Source organism: Hyperolius riggenbachi, chromosome 5, assembly GCF_040937935.1.
Source record: "Hyperolius riggenbachi isolate aHypRig1 chromosome 5, aHypRig1.pri, whole genome shotgun sequence".
Taxonomy (NCBI): Eukaryota; Metazoa; Chordata; class Amphibia; order Anura; family Hyperoliidae; genus Hyperolius; species Hyperolius riggenbachi.
Window position 1 is genome coordinate 44,201,886 of NC_090650.1, and position 21,552 is coordinate 44,223,437.

Genomic DNA, 21,552 nt, shown 5'->3' on the forward strand with positions numbered 1-21,552 from the left:
AAGTATGCATATTATGCCTCGTTTCCCTCTAGTGCTGCGGTCAATGCAGGTGGCCTCCCCGATGCACGGCACTGTGTTGCTTCCGCTGCTTTCCCCAGTTTGTTTTTGATGCAGTGCAATCAGACGGTGCAGTCTATGCTCTTTCTGATGTCCATGCAGATCGCTTTATGTTGCGTTTCCTAAACACTGCTGAAATCGCGTAGGTGGAAACAAGACAGAGCATTAAGAGACAGCCCTGACCAGTTGGCCTTACATTCTAGTGGGTTAACCAGTTCAGCATTCAGTGTTTTTTCACCTTATACATCCGAGCAATTTTTACCTCCCATTCATTCGCCAATAACTTTATCATTACTTATCACAATAAATTGATATATACCATTTTTTTCGCCACTAATTAGGCTTTATTTGGGTGGTACATTTTGCTAAGAATTATTTTTTTCTAAATGCATTTTAATGGGAATATTAAGAAAAAAATTGAAGAAAATCATTATCTCTCCGTTTTCGGCCATTATAGCTTTAAAATAATACATGCTACCATAATTACAACCCACGTTTTATTTGCCCATTTGTCACGGTTATTACACAATTTAAATGATGTCCCTATCACAATGTATAGAGCCAATATTTTATTTGGAAAAAAGGTGCATTTTTGCATCCATCACTATTTACAAGCTTATAATTTAAAAAAAATAATAGTAATAGACCCACTTCATATGCATATTAAAAAGTTCAGACCCTTAGGTAACTATTTGTGTTTTGTTTTTTTAATTGTAATTTTTTTTTTAATTGAAAATTTTGGGAAATTTTTGGTGTAGGAGGTAAACTTTAAATGTAATAAATTGTGTTTATTTAATAAAGAAATGTATGTAGATGTAGTTTTACTATTTGGCCACAAGATGGCAACAGCTATCAATTCAAAAGATCCATTGCAGTAGACAATCTGCACGTATATGGGTATGGGACAATAGGTCATAGTCTCCAACCCAATAACCAAATACTAGTCTGTACCACTGCCATGAACACAACCAGTTAGTAATAACTAAATTAAATGACTCAAAAGATATGGTCTCACGTGTAATCATACAAATAAATGTTTTTATTATATCAAAAATGTAGGAGATGTTAAAAAATGAGAACAGTTAAAAACTAAAGAAGGATTGTTGCGGAGTCATAACAGCAATATACATGGCCGGCCAATTAATAAACACACACCACTCACTCCATGCACACCATAACTCCCCTCATACAACCTAGTAGAGCTCAGCGCTGAGATAAACTTCACTAAATAGTGCTAATTCAGAATCCAGTGATCACTGATACATCTTCAATGTTAGTGGATCATAAGCAAATAAAGATCATCCAAGCGAAAAGTTCATTTAGCAGGAAGCAGCTTTTTGCAGGTTAGAGCATAAGCGTATATCATGCATAGCAAGGTACAATGGCATAGATCTCACCAGTCCAGCTTTCAACTTCCGCAGCGCTTTTTGCAGGTTATGAAGGTTGAGGGGATATGTAGGTTGTGGTCTTTGGGGGGCCCCCTCTCTCTCTCTAAGACCAGGACGCCGTCTGTAGAAGGCAGTCAGCGGGATGCAGCGTGGGAACGTAGCCGGCCGGCGTCCCAGCCCAGCTCCAATACTGTCACCACGATCCTCCAATGAGAGCGCCCGTTCTCCTGCCTAAAGGGCTCCTGGGTAGGGTAGTTCCCCGTGAGGAGTGATATGAACGGCCAGACAAGATGGCAACAGTCATGTTTATTTAAGTCCTGTAAGCGAGTGCTCTTGCTTCCAGGAAGTATAGGGAGGATGTGAAACCTTTTTTTCTTTAGAAAGATCGCGGCTTCTCAAAGAAGCCGTCGGTCTTTCTACCGGGGACTTAGATCAATGAATGGGAACTAGGTTGATCTCCGGGATAGCGGGTGACGGCACAGGAGCGCACGGGCGCACGTGCAGCATCAGCCTTTTGGACGTATTAGCAATGTCCAAAAGGCTGCAGTAGTTAAGAGACAGGACAGTAGATGTAAAGAAGCTGTGAATGAGATGGTAGAGTGGTGGTCTGTGACCAAAAGTGCCCTAAGTAAGAGTGTATGCTTGACTTAAAGAACAAGTGACATCCATGCTAACCTAGAAATAAAAAACACACATATATAAGTCGATCAATACTAGTTCTACTTACATAACAGATGTATTGCACTGTCCTCGTTATGATTCCTGTGAATTTTATAAAGGAAAGCAGAGAATCCTATTCTAGAATTTTATATCTTACATAGTTCCGGCATTTTATATCTCACATAGCGCTGGCATTTTATATCTTACATAGTGGTGGCATTTTATATCTTACATAGCGGTGACATTTTATATCTTACATAGTTCCGGCATTTTATATCTCACATAGCGCTGGCATTTTATATCTTACATAGTGGTGGCATTTTATATCTTACATAGCGGTGACATTTTATATCTTACATAGTGGTGGCATTTTATATATTACATGGCGCTGGCATTTTATATCTCACATAGTGCTGGCATTTTATATCTTACATGGCTCTCTATCCCTTTTGCGTCTTATTATACATTTTATTCATTATGTTACTTTTGTCACTGTCATTATCGATTCTGTATTTTGTATCGATTCTGTTTTCTCACCAATTATGTATTTTCTATATTGGTGTATTCCATTTCTCTGTATTATTATGTACCCCATGTTCGTTTCTTACTTTGTACAGCGCCACTGAATATGTTGGCGCTTTATAAATCAATAATAATAATTGGTGCTGGCATTTTATATCTTACATCGTGCTGGTCTTTATATCTTATTTCTAACATAGTGCTGGCATTTTATATCTCAAATGGTGCTGGCATTTGTGTGTTGTAACGTTGTTCACATTCCTGCATGCAAGTAGATGGGATTAATCCGACATAGCATGGTATCAGAAAGACGCTTTATCAGCCAACTTCATCAATTGATAAAACCTGTGGCGCCACCTAGTGTTTCATTATTCAGCTTGTAGTAGTGTAATCAGAGTTGCATAAGGACTCATGCAGACAAAGGAGGCATACTTGCCTAAGATAAAACGTAACCCTTCCTTGTACTGTTTCTGTGACAAACTCATTGCAAATTTGTATATGAAGTAGCGCTGCGCCTGCACCGGCAGTTGCAGACTCTGTATAAGGATCCCAAACCTTAATGCAAAGAACAATAAAAAATAATAACAGAAAGCGCTGCTGTGGAGAGACTATTGAGTGATTCTTTATTTGATAAAAATCAACCTTAAGTTGATAAAGGGCTTTAGAGCACCTATGGTAAAGGTGCTGATAGCAGAGGGAGCAGGAGGCGAAACCCTAAGAAGCTGTGTTAGGTAAATGACACCTGACACAATATATGTACATATATTATAAAATCAATAAAAATGTGAAAAAATATAAAATATGCCGAATAAAATACACCTGCTGTAGTTGAGCAGTTCCAAAGGGAGGCCTTAATGGAGTAACAGGCATCTACAAGAACTGTTACTCCATTAAGGCCCCCCCAAAAATAAGACTACTTTTTAACCCTTGAAAAACTTCTGAAAAGTCGGAGGCCGTCTTTTACGTCGGGTGTCATTGATGCCGGGTGATACGTGATGTTTGTACGCGACATGCTGATGTTTATGTGATGCTGATACATGATGCGCTACGCGACATGCTGATGTTTATGCGATGCTGATACATGATGTGCGTACGTGACATGCTGATGTTTATGCGATGCTGATACATGATGCGCGTAAGCGACATGCTGATGTTTATGCGATGCTGATACATGATGCGCGTAAGCGACATGCTGATGTTTATGCGATGCTGATACATGATGCGCATACGCGACATGCTGATGTTTATGCGATGCTGATACATGATGCGCATACGTAACATGCTGATGTTTATGTGATGCTGATACACGATGCGCCTACGTGACATGCTGATGTTTATGCGATGCTGATACATGATGCGCATACGTGACATGCTGATGTGTATGTGATGCTGATACATGATGCGCATACGTGACATGCTGATGTTTATGCGATGCTGATACATGATGTGCATACAGGACATGCTGATGTTTATGTGATGCTGATACATGATGCGCATACGTGACATGCTGATGTTTATGTGATGCTGATACATGATGTGCATACGCGACATGTTGATGTTTATTTGATGCTGATACATGATGCGCTTACGCGACATGCTGATGTTTATGTGATGCTGATACATGATGCGCATACGCGACATGCTGATGTTTATGCGATGCTGATACATGATGCGCATATGCGACATGCTGATGTTTATGTGATGCTGATACATGATGCGTATACGCGACATGCTGATGTTTATGCGATACTGATACATGATGCGTATACGCGACATGCTGATGTTTATGCGATGCTGATACATGATGCGTATATGCGACATGCTGATGTTTATGCGATGCTGATACATGATGCGCTTACGTGACATGCTGATGTTTATGTGATGCTGATACATAAGGTGCATACGCGACATGCTGATGTTTATGCGATGCTGATACATGATGCGCATACGCGACATGCTGATGTTTATGCGATGCTGATACATGATGCGCATACGCGACATGCTGATGTTTATGCGATGCTGATACATGATGCGCATACGCGACATGCTGATGTTTATGCAATGCTGATACATGATGCGCTACGTGACATGCTGATGTTTATGTGATGCTGATACATGATGCGCATACGCGACATGCTGATGTTTATGTGATGCTGATACATGATGCGCATACGTAACATGCTGATGTTTATGTGATGCTGATACATGATGCGCATACGTGACATGCTGATGTTTATGCGATGCTGATACATAATGCGCCTACGCGACATGCTGATGTTTATGCGATGCTGATACATGATGCGCATACGCGACATGCTGATGTTTATGCAATGCTGATACATGATGCGCTACGTGACATGCTGATGTTTATGTGATGCTGATACATGATGCGCATACGCGACATGCTGATGTTTATGTGATGCTGATACATGATGCGCATACGTAACATGCTGATGTTTATGTGATGCTGATACATGATGCGCATACGTAACATGCTGATGTTTATGCGATGCTGATACATGATGCGCATACGCGACATGCTGATGTTTATGTGATGCTGATACATGATGTGCATACGCGACATGTTGATGTTTATTTGATGCTGATACATGATGTGCATACGCGACATGCTGATGTTTATGCGATGCTGATACATGATGCGCATACGTGACATGCTGATGTTTATGCGATGCTGATACATGATGCGCATATGCGACATGCTGATGTTTATGCGATGCTGATACATGATGCGCTTACGCGACATGCTGATGTTTATGTGATGCTGATACATAAGGTGCATACGCGACATGCTGATGTTTATGCGATGCTGATACATGATGCGCATACGTAAAATGCTGATGTTTATGCGATGCTGATACATGATACGCATACGCGACATGCTGATGTTTATGTGATGCTGATACATGATGTGCGTACGCGACATGCTGATGTTTATGCGATGCTGATACATGATGTGCATACGCGACATGCTGATGTTTATGCGATGCTGATACATGATGCACCTACGCAACATGCTGATGTTTATGCGATGCTGATACATGATGCGCATACGTGACATGCTGATGTTTATGTGATGCTGATACATGATACGCATACGCGACATGCTGATGTTTATGTGATGCTGATACATGATGTGCGTACGCGACATGCTGATGTTTATGCGATGCTGATACATGATGTGCATACGCGACATGCTGATGTTTATGCGATGCTGATACATGATGTGCATACGCGACATGCTGATGTTTATGCGATGCTGATACATGATGTGCGTACGCGACATGCTGATGTTTATGCGATGCTGATACATGATGTGCATACGCGACATGCTGATGTTTATGCGATGCTGATACATGATGTGCATACGCGACATGCTGATGTTTATGTGATGCTGATACATGATGTGCGTACGCGACATGCTGATGTTTATGCGATGCTGATACATGATGTGCATACGCGACATGCTGATGTTTATGCGATGCTGATACATGATGTGCATACGTGACATGCTGATGTTTATGTGATGCTGATACATGATGCGCATACGCGACATGCTGATGTTTATGCGATGCTGATACATGATGCGCATACGTGACATGCTGATGTGTATGCGATGCTGATACATGATGCGCTACGCGACATGCTGATGTTTATGTGATGCTGATACATGATGCGCATACGCAACATGCTGATGTTTATGTGATGCTGATACATGATGTGCATACGCGACATGTTGATGTTTATTTGATGCTGATACATGATGTGCATACGTGAGATGCTGATGTTTATGCGATGCTGATACATGATGCGCATATGCGACATGCTGATGTTTTTTGCGATGCTGATACATGATGCGCTTACGCGACATGCTGATGTTTATGTGATGCTGATACATGATGCGCATACGCGACATGCTGATGTTTATGCGATGCTGATACATGATGCACATACGCGACATGCTGATGTTTATGCGATGCTGATACATGATGCGCATACGCGACATGCTGATGTTTATGCGATGCTGATACATGATGCGCGTATGCGACATGCTGATGTTTATGCGATGCTGATACATGATGCATGTACGCGACATGCTGATGTTTATGTGATGCTGATACATGATGCGCTACGTGACATGCTGATGTTTATGTGATGCTGATACATGATGCGCATACGTGACATGCTGATGTTTATGCGATGCTGATACATGATACGCATATGCGACATGCTGATGTTTATGCGATGCTGATACATGATGCGCATACGCGACATGCTGATGTTTATGCGATGCTGATACATGATGCGCTACATGACATGCTGATGTTTATGTGATGCTGATACATGATGCGCTACGCGACATGCTGATGTTTATGTGATGCTGATACATGATGCGCATACGCGACATGCTGATGTTTATGTGATGCTGATACATGATGTGCATACGCGACATGCTGATGTTTATGTGATGCTGATACATGATGCGCATACGCGACATGCTGATGTTTATGCAATGCTGATACATGATGCGCATACGTGACATGCTGATGTTTATGCGATGCTGATACATGATGCACATATGCGACATGCTGATGTTTATGCAATGCTGATACATGATGTGCATACGTGACATGCTGATGTTTATGCGATGCTGATACATGATGCACATATGCGACATGCTGATGTTTATGCAATGCTGATACATGATGTGCATACGTGACATGCTGATGTTTATGCGATGCTGATACATGATGCGTATACACGACATGATGATGTTTATGTGATGCTGATACATGATGCGCCTACGCGACTTGCTGATGTTTATGTGATGCTGATACACGATGCGCATACGCGACATGCTGATGTTTATGCGATACTGATACATGATGCGCATACGTGACATGCTGATGTTTATGCGATGCTGATACATGATGCACATACGCGACATGCTGATGTTTATGCGATGCTGATACATGATGCGCTTACGCGACATGCTGATGTTTATGCGATGCTGATACATGATGCACGTACGCGACATGCTGATGTTTATGCGATGCTGATACATGATGCGCGTACGTGACATGCTGATGTTTATGCGATGCTGATACATGATGTGCATACGTGACATGCTGATGTTTATGCGATGCTGATACATGATGCGCATACGTGACATGCTGATGTTTATGCGATGCTGATACATGATGCACATACGCGACATGCTGATGTTTATGCGATGCTGATACATGATGCGCTTACGCGACATGCTGATGTTTATGCGATGCTGATACATGATGCGCATACGCGACATGCTGATGTTTATGCGATGCTGATACACGATGCGCATACGCAACATGCTGATGTTTATGCGATGCTGATACATGATGCGCATACACGACATGCTGATGTTTATGTGATGCTGATACATGATGCACATACGCGACATGCTGATGTTTATGTGATGCTGATACATGATGCGCTACATGACATGCTGATGTTTATGCGATGCTGATACATGATGTGCATACGTGACATGCTGATGTTTATGTGATGCTGATACATGATGCGCATACGTAACATGCTGATGTTTATGTGATGCTGATACATGATGCGCATACGTGACATGCTGATGTTTATGCGATGCTGATACATGATGCGCATACGCGACATGCTGATGTTTATGTGATGCTGATACATGATGTGCATACGCGACATGTTGATGTTTATTTGATGCTGATACATGATGTGCATACGCGACATGCTGATGTTTATGCGATGCTGATACATGATGCGCATATGCGACATGCTGATGTTTATGCGATGCTGATACATGATGCGCTTACGCGACATGCTGATGTTTATGTGATGCTGATACATAAGGTGCATACGCGACATGCTGATGTTTATGCGATGCTGATACATGATGCGCCTACGCGACATGCTGATGTTTATGCGATGCTGATACATGATGCGCGTACGCGACATGCTGATGTTTATGCGATACTGATACATGATGCGTATACGCGACATGCTGATGTTTATGCAATGCTGATACATGATGTGCGTACGCGACATGCTGATGTTTATGCGATGCTGATACATGATGCACGTACGCGACATGCTGATGTTTATGCGATGCTGATACATGATGCGCATACGCAACATGCTGATGTTTATGCAATGCTGATACATGATGCGCTACGTGACATGCTGATGTTTATGTGATGCTGATACATGATGCGCATACGTGACATGCTGATGTTTATGCGATGCTGATACATGATGTGCATACGTGACATGCTGATGTTTATGTGATGCTGATACATGATGCGCATACGCGACATGCTGATGTTTATGCAATGCTGATACATGATGTGCGTACGCGACATGCTGATGTTTATGCGATGCTGATACATGATGCACGTACGCGACATGCTGATGTTTATGCGATGCTGATACATGATGCGCATACGCGACATGCTGATGTTTATGCAATGCTGATACATGATGCGCTACGTGACATGCTGATGTTTATGTGATGCTGATACATGATGCGCCTACGCGACTTGCTGATGTTTATGTGATGCTGATACACGATGCGCATACGCGACATGCTGATGTTTATGCGATGCTGATACATGATGCGCATACGCGACATGCTGATGTTTATGCGATGCTGATACATGATGCGCATACGCGACATGCTGATGTTTATGTGATGCTGATACATGATGCGCATACGCGACATGCTGATGTTTATGCGATGCTGATACATGATGCGCCTACGCAACATGCTGATGTTTATGCGATGCTGATACATGATGCGCCTACGCGACTTGCTGATGTTTATGTGATGCTGATACATGATGCGCCTACGCGACACGCTGATGTTTATGCGATGCTGATACATGATGTGCTGCGCGACATGCTGATGTTTATGCAATGCTGATACATGATGCGCATACGCGACATGCTGATGTTTATGCAATGCTGATACATGATGTGCGTACGCGACATGCTGATGTTTATGCGATGCTGATACATGATGCGCGTACGCAACATGCTGATGTTTATGTGATGCTGATACATGATGCGTATACACGACATGATGATGTTTATGTGATGCTGATACATGATGCGCCTACGCGACTTGCTGATGTTTATGTGATGCTGATACACGATGCGCATACGCGACATGCTGATGTTTATGCGATGCTGATACATGATGCGCATACGCGACATGCTGATGTTTATGCGATGCTGATACATGATGCGCGTACGCGACATGCTGATGTTTATGCGATGCTGATACATGATGCGCGTACGCAACATGCTGATGTTTATGTGATGCTGATACATGATGCGTATACACGACATGATGATGTTTATGTGATGCTGATACATGATGCGCCTACGCGACTTGCTGATGTTTATGTGATGCTGATACACGATGCGCATACGCGACATGCTGATGTTTATGCGATGCTGATACATGATGCGCATACGCGACATGCTGATGTTTATGCGATGCTGATACATGATGCGCGTACGCGACATGCTGATGTTTATGCGATACTGATACATGATGCGCATACGCAACATGCTGATGTTTATGCGATGCTGATACATGATGCGCATACGCGACATGCTGATATTTAATTACCGGGTGCTGGAGGGAGATTCAGCGGTCGCCGCATTTGCTGGGGAGAGCTCACCGCTCACGCTGTAAGGTCTGGGACGCCCAGGGTATGGAGGAAAGAGATTGTGCAGTGCCCATAAAACACACCTCTTTCACCCCTCTGGCCTGTCCTCTCCTGTTACCGCACCTCAGATCTGCTGAGGACTGTCGTGAAGCGGCGCAGGCGCACATGTGCAACATGTGAGAGGCAGAGAAGGAGGTACATAGGATACAAGGGCGGGCCGGAAAGGTAAAAAAGGTGTGTTTTATGGGCACAGCGCAATCTATTCTTCCATACCGCTCTGATAAACAGGGAGAGCTGACCAATCCACTTATGGAGAGAAAAAGTTGACCAATCCAACCAGTCAATCACCTGTTTACTGTTATATACTGGGTACCACATACAGTACAGCACCAGTATCTGTTCATACATAGCACCAGTATATTATGTTTTTTAATTTTTATTTCATGTGCATTGGAAGAGGGGTAGTCTTATATGGTGAGTATATCGCAACACACACAATTCCGCACTACCAGTTCAAGCAATTTTCTACCTTTATCTGGTCAGCAGGCGCCAGTCGGCAAAGGGCATACACCCTTTGCCTGCCATACTAAATCTAGCAGAAATTGCATAAATTGGCATTCAGGTGGGAGGCTCGGTTGGACGTAATCGCTGATTACATCTTTTACTGGGACCGCCACGTGTAGGCATCTCCCACACAGTCCCCTCCCCAACCACTCACCTGTCAACCGCATCCTGGAAGCTGCAAAAAAGAAAATTAAAAAAACAAAAAATAGTGCGAACCAGTGTTTGTGATTTTAAATTTCTTTTTTGCAGCTTCCAGGATGCGGTTGACAGGTGAGTGGTTGGGGAGGGGACTGTGTGGGAGATGCCTACACGCGGCGGTCCCTGTAAAAGATGTAATCAGCGATTACGTCCAACCGAGCCTCCCACCTGAATGCTAATTTATGCAATTCCTGCTAGGTTTGGTATGGCAGGCAAAGGGTGTATGACCGTACACCTGATTGATCGACTGGCGCCTGCTGACCAGATAAAGGTAGAAAATTGCTTGAACTGGTAGTGAGCAATTGTGTGTGTTGCAGTTAGCATTCAATGTAGAGGTAATGGGGGTGAAGTCCCTGGAAGTGAGAGATCCAGGGCTTGCCTGCATTTCCCTCTGGGTATCGCATGGTGGATTGGGGGCCCCGGCCAGTGAGAGAGACTGGGGCCCTTGGCTGTCGTGCGAACCAGTGTTTGTGATGGTGAGTATATTCCAAACTCTATATTTGAACTGGAAAATGTTGGGGGGGAGTCATCTTATACGCTGGAATATATGATACTTGCCTATGGAGAGGAAAGGTCCCATAGAACCTTCCCATTCCTCTCCTGGTCACCTCATACCAGTGCTGTCACCTCGTTCCAATCTGCCACCACGGGACGCTTTGGGAGCCTGAGTGCTCCCGAAGACGGGCGGCTCCGTACCGCGCCTGCCTGATCGCCCTCTTCTGTGCACTCACGCAGGCTTAGTATTGAGCCTCCCCTCTTCGGGAGCACTCAGCCTCCCAAGGACATCCAAAGCCTCCCGTGGCCGCTCAGAGCAGTATTTGACAGGTCTAATTCTGCTAGCGGGGGCGACATCGATGTAACGTGGGGACCGTGAAAGGAACAAGAAGGCTCTATAAGTGAAAATGCCAGGAGCAGAATTCTCTTTGTTCACTATATAAAATTCACTGAAATCAAAACGTTGACAGTACAATACATGTGTTATGTAAGTAGATCAAGTATTTATCTACCATATATGCTTTTTTTTCCCTGGCATAGTATGGCTAATCCTACTGCTTTAAAGAGAGACTGAAGCCATTAAAATTACCTCTTTTTATTTCCCAGTCCTGGTCAACATTAAGATCAAAGATGATTTGCCGCAAAACAAGGTATTTATCCCCCCAAAATTCCGGGGCAAAATTCCATAGCTTTCCAAGTCACAGATTTTGCTGCCCGGGGGAGGCAGAGCTGAGCAAGTGAATGAAGACTAAAAGGGCCGAGGAGAGGAGGAGATTTACTGGACTGGAGGAAGTCAAGGCAGAGCTACTGCGCTCAGCTCTGCCTTTTCCAGGAAGTAACGCAGAATTTTGCCCCAGGGATTTCTGGGGGATAAATATATTGTTCTGCCGCGGGGATGCGGCGAATCATCTTTGATATTAATGCTGAAGAGAACTGGGAGATAAAAAGAGGTAATTTTAATGGCTTCAGACTCTCGTTAATGACAGAAGCAATTTTCAAATGCCAGTGCTCCTCCCATTCATTGGCCAATAACTTTATCACACCTGCATGGTCTATGACTTTTTTTTTGCCACAATTTAGGCTTTCTGGAGGTAATACTTGTTTTCAGTAAATACTTTATTTACTATATATTTTATAGAGAAATACAAGTAAAAAATTGAAAAAATACATTTCTCCAATCCCATCCCCGATAGCTTTAAAATAAACAATGCTACTGGTAAAACCCACACAATGTATTTGTCCCGACTTTCACAACATTTAAATTATGTTCCTAGTTCTAAGTATGGCGAAAATATATAATTTTTTTTCTGTTTTGTGCGTTTGTTTTCTTACTGTACTCCATCAATTACAAGCCCTTATTTGGTAAAAGAACAGTAGTGTTCCCTCATGACATACGGTACATATTAAAGGATATATTAAAAGTTCCTAAGGTAACTGAATTTTTTTAATGCAGTCACTTTTTTTGACAATTGTTTCATTTGGGTAACTACGGTGCAGGGAGGGGGTTAATAAAGGACTAATCACTATTCATTTTTTAAAATTTTATTTTTTCACCACAAGATGGCGCTATACACTATCCTGGAAGTTTCCAGGAAGTGTCTTATCAATTTTAACTTTACTTTTTATTTCCGTTATTAAGAATGAACATGGCTCGTGATTGGAGACATGTTTATTCTTAACCTTGGGTTTTTACATGGCTCGTGGCTCGTGATTGGAGTCATGTTTACTCTTAACCATAGGTTTTTATTGGTTTAGGTAACACATGTTCCCGTTCATGAATCCCTCGGCTATAAGTCCTGCTGTGAACAAGCAGCGGGTACGTGCAACAATAAAAGGACATAAATGTCCAGATTGATTTAATACAGTTCAAACTCGAACACAACTGCTCCCCTTTCACATCTTACAGTAGCGAGAAACATGACCCCAAGGAGAGGGGGGATGTCTAATTGGGCAGAATTATGACGTAACATAGGTAGTTGGTTGAAAAGACATCCGTCCATCAAGTTCTACCAGAAAGAAAGCAAACAAGAAAAAATCTAACTAACAAAAAACACTGCTCTGAAGCATACATATCCCAGTTGTCGTTCAATTAGGGGATACTCCCTTTTGTCGCCAGCGGTAAAGACATTGATAGCTGTGTGTTGAGTTATTTTGATGTGACAGCAAATTTCAAGTTGTACAACCTGTACATTGACTACTTTACACGGTGTCAAAGTGTCATATCGTTGGTGTTGTCTAATAAAAAGATATAATAAAATAAATTTACAAAAAGTGAGAGATGTACTCACTCTTGTGAGATACTGTAAATAGTCCAACCTACACACGGTATAGTTACCTCCCGCATAGTCTACTCATCAACCTCTATCTCCTCTCCTGCGTCATGTTTGTCTACTGTGATCAATGGAATTCTAAGTCCTCCATTTTGAAAATGACTATGACTCCATAACAGCTTCTGGTTCAGCAGCCCACTAACCTGTAATATCCCCCACTTGAGCGATAAGGAAACATGGACATTACCTTGCACCAGTGATCTCCCCAGAATTTTTTTCCAGCCGGGTGGCATGAAATAGTAGCCGGGTGGCATGAAAAAGTAGCCGGGTGGGGCGAGTTGAAAATGCAGGGCAATTGTGCTTACAGCATAGGAGGAGGTGAGCCGATGACAGCCGGGTGGTCACCAAATCTAGCCGGGTGGAGCACCCGGCTAAAAGAGCCTGGGGAGAACACTGTTGCACGTTAGTTGCCCTTTTAGCTATACCTGACAGCAACTGATATGGTGGAAAACAGTCCTAAAGCTTTCATTTCTGATTAGATGTAGTCAGAGCTAAAAGGAATCATTGTTAGAAGGAAATGGGGAGCTTCTGAGAGGAACTGTTGGTGAGGTAAGTATGTAGTATTCATTTGCAGTTACATCATGTATTTATTTTAAACTAGCTGATGGCCCAGAATTACCCGGGTATGTATTTGGCTGGTGTTGGCTGCGCCCATTTTTTCTAACCCTAACACACAATTACTCAGTGACCAAGTTTGTGAGCTTTGCGGTCTTTGGCATCAATAATTTGCATTGAACTGAAAAAAATCTGATTGGCTGTGGCTACACCGCCTTTTCTGAATTTGAACCCCAGTCACCCAATGACCAACTGTACCAGGTTTAAAGTTTGTGGCATTATCAGTGCAAGAATGGCAACAATTAAATATTCCCCTTGAAAATCAATAGGTGAATTTTGATTGCATTTTGTATGGGGATAAAAAGTATCCTATATGTTGTTCCAGGTAATGTACTACTGTATGTGCCAAATTTCATTCAAATCCGTTCAGCCATTGTTGCATGATTGATTAACAAACATCCAAACCTTTGCATTTATATTAGTGAGATAATTTTACACGGTTCAGGTTCCTTTTTAAAAAAAGTATGTGAAAAGGTATCTTGGAGAATTTATGCATTTTGTAAGTTATTAATTGATAAATAAAAGTAATATAAATCCTTGCTTTATTTTTGAAAGGATCCTAAGTTTACTGCCTAAAATTTTTGCACACCACTATATACACTACTATACGGTATATCCCTAAAAGCATACAAGCATTTGCTTTCAACCAGCTCAGTAAAAAGAGACAGTTTGCCTCCCGTGTCCACGCCGGCTTCAGCAAGCGAGATGTATGATCCGATTTCAATCAACTCACGCTAATCACTTGTGATAGTTGCAAAATTTAGCCTGGATCTGCTCTGCTAATCTAGATTGACAGCGAGAGCAGTAAAAGTAGAGGGGGCTGGACCACACAGGGGATAAACGGCCACACAAGACAGATCAGGGAATCCAGCTTTCTCTCTTTACGTCCGCTGGCCTTGTTTTTCTTACCTTTCAGGCCAACCTTATTGGTTGTCAGGTTACCGGAATCCCATTGTGGACTTAAATCAACAACAGGTGCTCTGTGAGTCTCAGTTGCAGCAGTGACATCGTTCTGCAAAGGTGGCCTGTCTAGAAGCAAGGCTATAGGCTTTACCTGTTCTCTCTGCATTATTTATTTCAGAAGAGACCGGACTCTGGTTTCCCCCCCTCTGTATTTTCCTGTGAGGTTTAGAAGAGACGGGAATAAAATGTCTTGTTAGAAGAAGCAGATGCTTGAGGGAACATGGCACCACCATGCAACTTTCAAGGTCTTCTGAATGCTAGCAGCGGCTAGTATTTATGTCTTAATTCGCTCACATAAGCTCCAGCCTCAAAGCTTTTATTAAGGCTTTGGGAGTAATCAGCAGGGCTGTTGCCGAACAGGCTGGCCAATGCCTCTGTGGCTTTAGAGTATTTTTTTTTCTATTCTGGTGGAAATCTGTGGTCTACTACGATTTTCTTGGTTCTGGTTCTACTGATGAGGAACATGAACATCTCCGGGGTTGAGTTCACGTGAACGAGACCTACAAATATTTTACTTTCGACTGGATGGAACGTTGAGAGAAGTGATGGGTTGTTTTTGCTCTTGTTTTGTGTACCGTTTAATATGCCGGTATTGACGAACCAGAAGGAATTTATATTTTGGGGCACCGCAGGAGCTTGGACCTCCCATGCTGGTGGGGCTGTTTTTGATTTTTTTTATTACTGCAGGCTGCCATGCTAAAGGCTCCCAAGGGTAAAAATGTCTCCTGGGTAAGTCGTGGTGCTTTTTATGGTTTTATGTCATGGTTTTATTGGTATTTTTGTATTTGTTCTTCTATTTTTATACTGTAGTTCTTTGAGTTCAGGATTCATTTGTTCTTGTTAAAAGACATCCGGGGTGAAAATAAATCAACATAAACTTTTATAAGAGGTACCGTATGTATTTTAACTATATTGTATTAAGAAACGCTTTATCTGTTGCATTTTTGGGGAGTACTGCAAGATGTGAATTTATTCAGGCGCCGGGTGATGCCGATTGGTTAAATATCAGTCATATCATTATCAATATTTTACTATAGACTTATCTGGCACCCTATTCTAACACTAAGGCCACTGACTTACTTAAAGGGAACCTGAAGTGAGAGGTATATGGAGGCTGCCATGTTTTGCACTCCTAATGCCTAACACTAACCTCCCATTCGAATGGCTAACACTTACCCTCCCTCCTAATGTCCAACACTTTCCCCCCTGCTAATGCCTAACACTAACCCCCCTCCTAATGCCTAAAACTAACCCTCCTCCTTTTGACTAACACTAAACCCCCATCCTAATGCCTAACACTAACCCCCCTTTTTATGCTTAACAATAACCTTCTTCCAAATGCCTAACACTAGCCTCCGTTCTAATGCCTAACACTAACCCCCCTCCTAATGCCTAACACTAACCCACCTCCAAATGCCAAACACTAATCCCCCCTCCTAATGCATAACACTAACTCTCCTCCTAATGCCTAACACTAACCTCCTTCCTAATGTCTAACACTAACCCTGCTCCTAATGTCTAACACTAACCTCCCTTCTAATGCCTAACACTAACCTCCCTCCTAATGCCTAATACTAGCCCCCCTCTTTATACCTAACACTAACCTCCCTTCTAATGCCTAACACTAACCTCCCTCCTGATGCCTAATACTAACCCCCCTCCTAATGCCTAACATATGCCTAACACTAACCTCCCTCCTAATGCCTAATACTAGCCCCCCTCTTTATACCTAACACTAACCTCCCTCCTAATGCCTAACACTAACCCCCCTCCTAATGTCTAACACTAACCTCCCTTCTAATGTCTAACACTAACCCCCCTCCTAATGCCTAACATATGCCTAACACTAACCTTACTCCTAATGCCTAAGACTAACCCCCCTCCTAATGTCTAACACTAACCCCCCCCCCCCCCCTCCTAATGCCTAACACTAACGCCCTTGACTCCTAAATGACAGATCTACAAATCACTGTACTAGCCAATTTCCTACTAAAATCCAATCTGCTAGCCTAACTATACCTTTTATAGTAGCCGATCAGCTAGCTAGTAACAGGTGCATCGTGTGCCCTGCTCACCACCCCGGTGCCTGTTTACTGATAATTTGCACTGGCATAATTTTGATGTGAAAATGACTTTAGCAATAATTCCCAAGCAACACTGAGAGGGACACCCTTACTGACTGCATCATTTCTCCTGAAATGATCAGGAACTGTCATCTCAGGGCATACATTTGAAAAAGTCGCGAGCTAATTTAGACGCAACGTTAAACAACGATATTACTAGCAATATCGGTAAATAACTATTTAAGCGTAGCGTTAAATAACAAAAACGGTTAATAATGATTTAATTGTGGTATTACATTATCGGTAAATTTACCGATAATGTTGAACCTAACTATAACCTAACCTCTCCCTACTCTCACACAGAGAGTGGTAGTGCCTAACCCTAAGTCCCCCCTGGTGGTGCCTAACCCTAAGTCCCCCCTGGTGGTGCCTAACCCTAAGTCCCCCCTGGTGGTGCCTAACGCTAAGTCCCCCCTGGTGGTGCCTAACCCTAAGTCCCCCCTGGTGGTGCCTAACCCTAAGTCCCCCCTGGTGGTGCCAAACCCTAAGTCCCCCCTGGTGGTGCCTAACCCTAAGTCCCCCCTGGTGGTGCCTAACCCTAAGTCCCCCCTGGTGGTGCCTAACCCTAAGTCCCCCCTGGTGGTGCCTAACCCTAAGTCCCCCCTGGTGGTGCCTAACCCTAAGTTCCCCCTGGTGGTGCCTAACCCTAAGTCCCCCCTGGTGGTGCCTAACCCTAAGATGCTCCCTGGTGGATCCTAACCCTAATGCTGGGAATACACGGTTCGTTTTTAAACCATTTAGATGGCTCGATAGATAATTTCCAACATGTCCGATCTCCCACCTGATCGTTTCACCGCTCGATTCTGCATTGATCACAATGGAAAAAGATAAGAAAAATAAGCGGAAGATAAGAGAATCGCCTGCTGAATCGAGCAGGGATTGGATCGAGCGGCACCCCCCTGGTGGTGTCTAACCCTAAAACCACCCTGGTGGTGCCTAACCCTAAGACCCCCCTAGTGGGTCCTAACCTTAACACCCCCTGACCCCCGCTAACAATAATACAATACATTTCAATTAAATTGGAGCCACACGCTAAATAGCTTAACGGCTTTCTAGGCCTGAACGATTTTAGGAAAAGATTGAATTGCGCGATTTCTGTCAGAAATTGCGATTTTGATTCGATTCACGATTTTCAATACACAACGATGGATCAGCACACTGATCGTGAGTATGAGTTCCCCCAGTATAGTTAGCCATGTATAGGTGACCCAGTATAGTTTAGCCAGCTACAGTTCCCCCAGTAAAGGTTAGCTAACTAGGTGCCCCAGTATAGGTAAGCCAGCTATAGGTGCCCCAGTAAAGGTTAGTGAACTAGGTGCCCCAGTATAGGTAAGCCAGCTATAGGTGTCGCAGTACAGGTTAGCCAGTATAGGTGCTGCGGTAAAGGTGAGCCTTTAGTATATATTGCCAGATCCTTCTTAGGTGTATATTGCCATATCCCCCAATTAGTGTATATAGCCAGATCTCCCCCTCCCCTTAGTGTATATAGGCAGATGCCTCCCCCTCCCTTTAGTGTATATAGCTAGATCCCCTGTTTTAGTGCATATAAACTGTTCCCCATTAGTGTATATAGCCAGATCCCCCCTTTAGTATAAGCTCCGGCTTTCTATACTACGATAAATATCAATTGTGCCCACATATATCGAAAAATAACAATTGCGTCCATTTTTGGCCGCGACTTTTTCAATTGCTCCCATCTCAAGTGATCTCTGTAATTAGCATAAAACCTTGTTCCCATTGGCAGTCACAGAGAAAACACAAATGAAAAACGCACCCGCTTTCTCTGTGCACTTGCTATGCGATTTTTGGTACAGTTTCCGTTGTACTAAATGGGACAGATGCATCATCATTAGTAAGAACAGTATTAATCTAAATTAGTGGCGTAACTACAAAGCATGAGGTCTCCAAGCAAAACTTTAATGGGATCCCCCCCAATGTTCACCACACCCCTCCCTTTGCCTCCACTTGGCGCCCTTCACGGCTTTGGTGCACGGCTGTGGAGTTGGTACAAAAATCATCCGACTCTGACTCCCGATTCTGACTTCTTAGCTTATGAAACCACCTACTCCAACTCCAGGTACCCAAAACTGCTCCAACTCCTCGACTCCAACTCTGACTCCACAGCCCTGCTTTGGGGCCCATCTCACAAGGGCCATAAAACAAGTGTGCCCATCATGATGTATTCTTCACATCCTGGGGCCGTTTTGGGGGGCTGGAGGGGACGCAGCATGAGGGGAAAGCCATGCTGCACTTCGGCAGGGAGGGGGGAGCTGGAGGGTAGAGCCCGAGGGGAGGAGGGACCGTCCCCCCTCCCTGCCGAAGTGCAGCATGGCTTTCCCCTCATGCTGCAACCCCTCCAGCCCCCCAAAACGGCCCCAAGCGTATTTCTGCAGGGGGGCCTGGTGGGACCTTGTTACGCACCTGGAAGGATGGACCCCTTTATGGAAGGGAGTGAAGTATGCAGGGGCTGCCCCCTTCTAGTTACGCCCCTGATATAAATCACTTCGTATCCCTTTAGTGGTCATAAAATCAAATTGATAGTTTTTTCCCTATATATATATATATATATATATATATATATATATATATATATATATATATATATATATATATATATATGAAATCGATTTATTGCATAAAAAAATGAAAATCTATTTTTTTTTCAATCTAGAAAGAACAATCTCTTTTTTTTTTTTTTTTTTTTTTTTTAATAAAAATCTGATCAGATTTTTCTATCACATTATTCAGGTTTGAAATTACTGCAAGCTGCTAATTGTAAATAAAATACCATGTAGAATGCTCAGTATTTACATTTGTGTTGATTACTATTTTTATTATTATTATTGGTTTTTTTACTAGTTGTTTTTCATTAGTGGTGGGTCTGTGGGTGTCCTCTGCGATATCTATACAGTTTGTAGGCTGTGCATCCATTATTCAAAGTGTGCCTGAAAATCTCATCTAAATATAGAAAAGCCTAAAGCTTAAAATCTCGACACTTAACCCAATTGCATTTCAGCAGCTCTCCCAGGTCAGCGATAGCCACTGGATAGAGGTGGGAGTGGCTTCTGCGGCTGGTGTTAGATTAATGCTGTATGTAGATTATGTTACTTCACTTGTGCTGATTTTGGATCTCACTTGCACTCTCTTGGGCCATCCTATTGTTCATTTGCTCCCATAAGAATAACTTGTTTAAAACAGTCCTGACTGAAGGATTTGTGAAATATTTATACAATATTTTTACCAGGGCTGTGAAGTCGGTACAAACTCCAACTCCAACTCCGACTCCTCAGTTTATGAAACCTCCAACTCCGACTTCAGGTACTGAAAATTGCTCCGACTCCTCGACTCCGACTCCACGGCCCTGCTTTAAACCACGGTAAACTTTATTCAAAAATAGAAAACGCTGGATATTCACACTTGTGTATTTAAAATCATAAAATCAGCCAACTGCGCTATACCATCATTTTTGAGAATGATTTTAAACAAGTGTGGTTATCCAGTGTTTTCTGTTTTTGAATAACGTTTACAGTGATTTGAAGCAGGGCCTGGTTCCTTTGTTTTTTTCTGATATTGTATCATTCCAGACCCATGCTCCCTCACGATGTGAGGTACCACCATTTTCTATGGCCAGTGTGATCCAGGACCTTCTTTTGTATTTGACTCTACAGCCCTGATTTTTACCCACATAATCGCCAAATGGAAAGATCTGTCCCCAGTGCTACTCTACATACTCGCCTCGTGACGTGATGTCTCTCTGACAGCGAGCGCTCCCCATTCCATCTTCCGGCCTGCACGGCATCACGTGATGTTACATGACGGACCCGAACGAGACTTCAAGCGATCACTGTACTTTGCGTGGGAGTCGTCAGGCATCTTAAAGATCATATCTGTTGTAAAGGTCGTTATAGTCACATGACACTAA

The 21,552-nt window shown here is 42.9% G+C and overlaps 1 protein-coding gene across 3 annotated transcripts in view; it reads left to right on the forward strand.

The window, feature by feature from the left end:
* Window positions 1-21,552, forward strand: part of CACNB2 (calcium voltage-gated channel auxiliary subunit beta 2) — a 352,606-nt gene that overhangs the window by 156,911 nt on the left and 174,143 nt on the right. Inside the window, exon 1 of one of the 3 annotated variants that reach the window (XM_068235578.1) lies at window positions 15,391-16,236. The exons of the other annotated variants lie outside the window; for them this stretch is intronic. Within the exon in view, the coding sequence (XP_068091679.1) occupies window positions 16,201-16,236 (36 nt within the window). The 5' untranslated portion in view covers window positions 15,391-16,200. Of the gene's footprint in view, window positions 1-15,390; window positions 16,237-21,552 lie in introns of those variants that run through there. 3 annotated transcript variants of the gene reach the window in all.